Genomic DNA, 6,515 nt, shown 5'->3' on the forward strand with positions numbered 1-6,515 from the left:
GAGAACCGTTGCTCCAGTTACGGGCCTTGTTGTCTCCCATAGATGTTCTCTGTAAATAATGTAGCTTATTTTATTTATATGCAGGCCTATGTAGACTCGAGTGTAATTATGGGCCAGACTGGCCTCTACCAAAAGGATGTTGAGAAGTTTGCTAACATTGAGTACATGAGGTGTACACCTGAAAATGGTTTCTTCCCTGATTTGTCTTCTATTTCTCGACCAGATATAATTTTTTTCTGTTCACCGAACAATCCTACTGGTGCTGCCGCAACAAGGGAGCAACTGACCCAACTAGTTCAGTTTGCTAAGGACAATGGGTCTATAATAGTCTATGATTCAGCATATGCAATGTACATTACTGGTGACAATCCGCGCTCCATCTTTGAAATTCCAGGAGCCAAAGAGGTCTGTCTTTAATTGATATTTTGATGTTTAAAATTTGGTCATTATCTTCACGCTTAACCACATGTGATTCTAGCATTTATTAAATACTTCTATATTATGATAGGATGTATCTGGTATATTCTTCTCTGATTACATGTGTTGTCACTTGAGTGCATGTGGCCACTGCTATAATTTAAATTAGCTTCTTGTGAATGTTATTTTGTGCCAGAATATTTTGCAACACTCCAATGCCCGAATATTCCTTCTTGCATGACATGAGTTATTCTAGCTTTGATCTAGATGATGAATCTTTTCACTCGTACCATGCTAGATTAGTTAAGATTTGATTGTTCATTTTCATCCAATATTGCCATGTCAAACTGATTTTTACTCTAGAAATAGTTTAGGAGTACTTGCCTTTTCAAACTATTTTCAAGGCACTGAACATTTTGTTAGTAATAAATTTGCACTTGCTTACTCTATGTGGTTTCTACTTCTATTTGCAATATTTACTAGGTTGATTTGAAGATGAATCTCTATTATTCCACTGTATGGATATGGAGATTTTTGTAACATAACTGGATGATAAAATCAACCAGAATTCCCACTAACGGATTTGGTGTTAAAATATTTTATAAAAGTTGGCCCAAAAAGTTTGTAATTTCCTTTTGTTCCTCAGTGTATACCATGGGTTCCTGTTGTAAATTTGCACATCGATATGCATGACTTGTTACTATTAATTGCAGGTTGCCCTTGAGACCTCATCATTTAGCAAGTATGCTGGGTTTACCGGAGTTCGTCTGGGTTGGACTGTGGTTCCAAAGCAGTTGCTTTTTTCTGATGGATTTCCTGTTGCCAAAGACTTCAACCGTATTGTATCTACTTGCTTCAATGGTGCATCCAATATTTCCCAGGCCGGTGGTCTGGCTTGCCTTTCACCAGATGGTCTTAAGGTCCAGTGATTTTGTTTTATTACTGAAGTTTATGAAAAAGAAAGAATTTTTTCATACATTATCCCTCTAGCCCTGCATTTTCCTTTGCCCCTTCCAAGGAAAAGGCCCACTGTTGCCAACACCTTATACTGGTTTGATGCTTATATTATTATAGCACCATTAAACTTCACATCCATTGCTCTAATATACCACCCTTTAACAACTTTATTCTTAGCCTTTAACGATGTGGGAAATGCATAGGCTTTGATGTGGTTTTCTTTAATCATTTCAAGCAAGAACGAGTCTATGCATGGTGTATAACAGACCTGCCGAATTTGAATGCAGGCTATGCGTGATGTTATTGGATTCTACAAAGAAAATACTGACATAATAGTGGAGACATTTGATTCACTTGGTTTCAAAGTCTATGGAGGGGAAAATGCACCATATGTGTGGGTCTATTTCCCTGGTCGAAGCTCATGGGACGTATTCGGTGAGATTCTTGAAAAGACACATGTGGTTACAACTCCTGGTAGTGGTTTTGGACCTGGTGGTGAAGGTTTTGTTAGGGTTAGTGCATTTGGTCACCGGGAAAATGTCTTGGAGGCCTGCAGAAGATTCAGGCAGCTATACAAGTGAGAATATCTCTTTGGTTTCGAGATGTATTCTTGGACTGGAGTGGGTTGTGTGTCTTTTCAGATAATTTTATTGATCTTCCTTGGACTTTAGACTATAAGGATGTAAAGACAGTCACTACTCACTATCAATTAAGAACTTTTATTATGTGCTATTTGCCTTTTCATCTTTGCATTGTGCACTTGGAGCCTGCAACTGCACATCTTCATTTAGATAATGTTAAATCTTTTATTTGTTTCTATGGAAAATGTTAACCCAGCAATTCAACTAAATGAATTTGTGAGAGGGCTTGCAGGTCTCAACTCATTAGTGCTAACTTGTAGCCATAGACTATCTATTCACGAAACAATTTATTTCAGTTTGGAACCTCCAGAACAAGAAGCAAGTGATTTTATGTCTCTGGGCGTGCATACCCTCAATCCTTAGTTTTCATCCTAGCTTTCAAGAAGAGGTGCTCAATCTCAGATATTCCTGTTTTAGCCTAGAAGTTGTTGTGATTATCCATAGTTGTATCACAATTTCTTTGCACAATTTTGTGCACCTCCCTTCTTATAAATAAGGATTCAAATGTTTATTCTCCACATGTCTAACATCTTCTAAGACCTCATAATCTCATTAAAGAACTTTGTGAGCCAATTAATGCCCTACTCTCCTAGAACCTTCTAGGTCTCAATAGGAATATTATCAAGTCCAATTGTTTTGTCATTCCTCATCATTTAAAGTTTCCTTCACCCTGGATTCTCGGATTCTATGATATAACGTATAATCTTGACCCAACTCTTTACTATTTAACCTATGAGAACGCAAAGAATCATGACTAACTTACTTTCATCATTACAATCCTGCTGAAGCTCAAAATTTAAGTTCTACACTAACTGATTAAATACAATGATATACCTTTCTTACATGACCTGAATAACATGCAAGTTAAGCGTAGGGTCTCTAGATGCTAATTAGCTAGTTATTTAGTGAACTACATATTACAAAATTTGAACTAAAACTGCTCTATACTATCAATCATCTCTGCTTTGCAAGTTGTCTTGTAATGTCCAGTTTGATTACACCGACTACAATGCACTGTATGCTTGTCACGGTTAAGGTCCTCCACACATATCCGCTTCTTTTCTGGACGTCCTGGTGGTCGTCGAAATTTAGGTGGCCGGACAACAAGGATATCATCATCCATGATGGACTCATCTGTTTTCCGACAATCAAGTTTTCCTGGGATGGGGTGTATTTCCTCTGCATAAGTCTCCTTGTAACTTGCAACAGTAAAACACTTCTCAGTATATGCATAAACATCCTTACGGCATGAGATAAGAGCAGCAGCAGCATGGGAGCATGGTATCCCGTATAGCTGCCAATTGTGGCATGAACAGCTATGGCTGCCGATATTTACAATCTCTGATCGATCATCTGATAGAACCTCAAACTCAAACTCATCTGATCTAAGGACTTGATATGTGGACGCTTGGCTAATAGCTTCAACCATTCGACTCTCAGCAGATGGGGCAAGCACAGAGAACCATGAGCAGCTTTTTAAACGCCTGTCATTGAACTCCACCTTAAGCTTGCTATGAATCCGCTCGATTACCTGGATAATTGGCAGCTCCCGGGCTTCAAGAATCCATTTACTGAACTCCACAATGTTAGAGGACAAATGACCATATCGTGTTCCTTCAAAATATACCAGGGCCCATTGAGAAGGATGAAATTGTTGTAGCCATTTAGAAGCTTCAGAAGAGACCTCATGTATTTCAGCCATTTTTTCTTTAAATACCATAGTTGTGCTGGCATATGCAGCCTTCCACAGAAGATGGATGAGTCTAGAGTTCTTGAATTCTTTGCCAATGCTTTCACTTAAGTGACGCATGCAGAATGCATGAGAAGAATTTGGGAACTTCATTCTTACTGCATCCATAATACCCTTTTGCCCATGTGACAAAAAAATAACCTGTGGCATGCTCTCAGTATTCACCTCTAGTGCCTTATGCAACTCAGACAGGAACCATGTCCAACTGTCATCATTTTCTACATCAACAACTCCAAAAGCAAGTGGAAACAACTCACCATTGGCATCAAAAGAAGTTGCTGAAAGCAAAGTGCTAAGGTATTTACTTGTCAGCTGGATTCCACCAAGTCCAACAATGGGCAAACAACCATTAAGGAAACCATAAATTGATGCATGAATGGAAACAAAAAGCCTCTGAAAGCGGTTATCTGTACCAGTGGTAAACACCTCTGCAACACTTCCAGGATTATTTTTCTTTATCTGCTCACAATATGAAGGAAGTAGATAATATCCTTCTTCAGAGGAGCCATATATTGCTGCAAGGCCCCGTTCCTTTGCACGCCAAGCTTGCTTATATGGTATGGTTATCCCATATTGCTCATGGATGTCATGTAAAATATCTTTCGGTTTATAATTGATGTTATCTCGCAACCTTTCTTCTATGAAACTCGCAATCCAATCAACAGAAGCCTGGTGGTGTCCATGGTGTGCATTTTTCCCACAAGTATGTGTCCCTTCAAGACTTCTTATAGTAAACGTTGGGGCTTTTGGGAGTTTGATGGCACGAATCCGCCATGGACAGCCGTCTGAGGCACACTTGGCAAAGTAGCGAACCAAGTCACTTTTAATAATATGAAGCTCAAAATGCTGTGCAATAGCAGCTTCTTTAATTGCATTCCGGAATGACTTAACATCAGTAAATTCTTGACCAACAACAAAAGTGTGGTCTTCCATGAAGTCAAGGTTTTACCTGTTTGTTATATTCTATGAGGTAATAATGAAGCACTCAAACCTGCAATTAACTAGGAAGAATACCATTTTCTCAATTATATGTACAAGCAGCTTCCTCCTTAAAATAATCTGCAAAATCCAGCAAAAAAAGAAGTTAGTACACTTAATCAGAAGGCATTCAAGGCACTGGTTTCTGTAACCAAATAGACAAGGATCATCAAGAAAACAGAAGTTACAGAACTCCCAAGAATTATGCAGCATTTACTATCATTTCCTATTTAAAACCCATATGGGGCAATCTATCTTCATCTACTCTCAAAATCAGCCAAACATCCAACATCATCCAACTCCGGTTCATAAATAGCATCTCCCTTTCATAAGTAAATGTTGTGATATTATATTCATCAAAGGGGACTCAACTTGTATTCATATAATCATTTAAAACAACAATCAATACAAAGTATGTATATTGATTTAAAACAATAGCAAATTCAATGGTCTGCTATTAGTGTTGCACTCTCAACCTTAAATGTTCCTAAACTCCATTCTAATCATAAGAAAATAAAGAGTTGAACTGAGTAGAAAGGCACATGTCTAGTAAAAATCATTCTTGCATATATAGTTACCACACTAAACAGCTCAGGACACTCACAAGAAAACCGTCTTACAAAATTAAGACCCACCCAACAGAGATTATGAAGAAAAATTCAATTTTGACATCAACCCAATTCATAAGGAACAGAAATTTTCAAGTAGGCACATAATAAACAAGGTAAAGCAGCTCAAAATGAAGGTACAGTGGAATGAAAAGAAAGAGAAAAGAGAGGGTGTTGGTTACCTGAAGAAGAGAGAAAGAGAGTGTGAAAGAAGAGTAAGATCCAATAGAATATCTATCATCAGTGGACAGACAGAGATAGAGATAGAAGATGATGAACAAGCTTGGGTACTGTTACAAAAGGTTAGGGTTGATTGGGTCACTTAGGGGTGTTATTGTCATTTCCTAATGTGAAGCTGGGGGTTTTCTGACATGTCAACTTGAGCAAGATTGGAAATGTCCTTTTTCTTTTTCATATTTTATTTTCATGCTTTAATTTTGATGCCTTATGAGTTATAAGTGTAGCTAATTGCATGTTTGGTGAGGATTTTTTTTTTTTAGTTTTTGGCAATTATTACATTATAAATTCAGGTTTTTTTTTTTGAAAAATAAACTCAATATAAAAACTCTAAAATCATGTGTTAAGTTATTTTTTAATTAGCTAATTTTTTCAATTTCTTACTTCCCATTTTATCTCATTGTAATTTTATTTTTCCTTATTTTTACTTTTTCACCAAACTCAGTAAGTCTCTCCATCATTACTACCAAACTCTAACTTTTTATGACTCTCCTACTAATATTATTGAGTTCTAATTTATCTTCATATTTATAATTATTTGTCAGGGAAATATTATTTGGAATGATGGTTATCCAACACCCATTGGATATCTGGAGCCATATAAATGTGAGTGATATTATCTTCCTGAATTCAAACGAACTATTATATTTAATAGTCAAAATAAAGTCTTTAACTATCATCGCTCTAGTTTAAAGAACACCATAAAAAAACATTCAACGTTTGGAAGAATATATTTATAATTTTGCATCACATGTCCAAATTTAAATATGACTATTGCAAGAGTCATAGTTTCATATTTGAATTCATTACTAATATATATTGTTTGGAGGTAGATTAATTCTTCTAAATTCTGTTTTATCTAACATTTCTACTTATATATTGTCCTCTATAAAGCTCCTAAGAAGGTTTTAGCCAAAATTGTTAGCT

At 36.6% G+C, this 6,515-nt stretch overlaps 2 protein-coding genes and 1 long non-coding RNA gene across 3 annotated transcripts; 1 reads left to right on the forward strand and 2 right to left on the reverse strand.

Annotated features, from left to right (window-relative positions):
* Positions 1-50: 50 nt before the first annotated feature.
* LOC109341666 (probable LL-diaminopimelate aminotransferase, chloroplastic) lies at positions 51-2,118 on the forward strand. Its single transcript, XM_019579610.1, has 3 exons — positions 51-405; positions 1,131-1,337; positions 1,662-2,118. Exons 1-3 carry the CDS (start codon positions 79-81, stop codon positions 1,953-1,955), a joined length of 828 nt encoding a protein of 275 aa, XP_019435155.1. The 5' UTR covers positions 51-78; the 3' UTR covers positions 1,956-2,118.
* Positions 230-1,122, reverse strand: LOC109341668. The gene is made up of 2 exons (XR_002106976.1): positions 493-1,122; positions 230-450 (listed from the first exon to the last, which is right to left on the reverse strand). It is a non-coding gene; the product is annotated as an uncharacterized LOC109341668 (long non-coding RNA).
* A 680-nt stretch (positions 2,119-2,798) lies between the features above and the next one.
* On the reverse strand, positions 2,799-5,802 carry LOC109341665. The gene is made up of 2 exons (XM_019579609.1): positions 5,534-5,802; positions 2,799-4,824 (listed from the first exon to the last, which is right to left on the reverse strand). Exon 2 carries the CDS (start codon positions 4,696-4,698, stop codon positions 2,947-2,949), a length of 1,752 nt encoding a protein of 583 aa, XP_019435154.1. The 5' UTR covers positions 4,699-4,824; positions 5,534-5,802; the 3' UTR covers positions 2,799-2,946.
* Between the last annotated feature and the right edge of the window lie 713 nt (positions 5,803-6,515).

This window comes from Lupinus angustifolius, unplaced genomic scaffold (genome assembly GCF_001865875.1).
Source record: "Lupinus angustifolius cultivar Tanjil unplaced genomic scaffold, LupAngTanjil_v1.0 Scaffold_559, whole genome shotgun sequence".
In the NCBI taxonomy this organism is placed as follows: domain Eukaryota; kingdom Viridiplantae; phylum Streptophyta; class Magnoliopsida; order Fabales; family Fabaceae; genus Lupinus; species Lupinus angustifolius.

What these genes read in the sequence shown, in the direction of transcription:
- LOC109341665 (XM_019579609.1), bottom strand. Translation starts at nt 4,698, where the DNA reads ATGGAAGACCACACTTTTGTTGTTGGTCAAGAATTTACTGATGTTAAG.
- LOC109341666 (XM_019579610.1), top strand. Translation starts at nt 79, where the DNA reads ATGCAGGCCTATGTAGACTCGAGTGTAATTATGGGCCAGACTGGCCTC. An exon ending in AAATTCCAGGAGCCAAAGAG is followed by an intron (nt 406 to 1,130) that starts GTCTGTCTTTAA and finishes TATTAATTGCAG; the next exon opens with GTTGCCCTTGAGACCTCATC. An exon ending in TTTCACCAGATGGTCTTAAG is followed by an intron (nt 1,338 to 1,661) that starts GTCCAGTGATTT and finishes ATTTGAATGCAG; the next exon opens with GCTATGCGTGATGTTATTGG.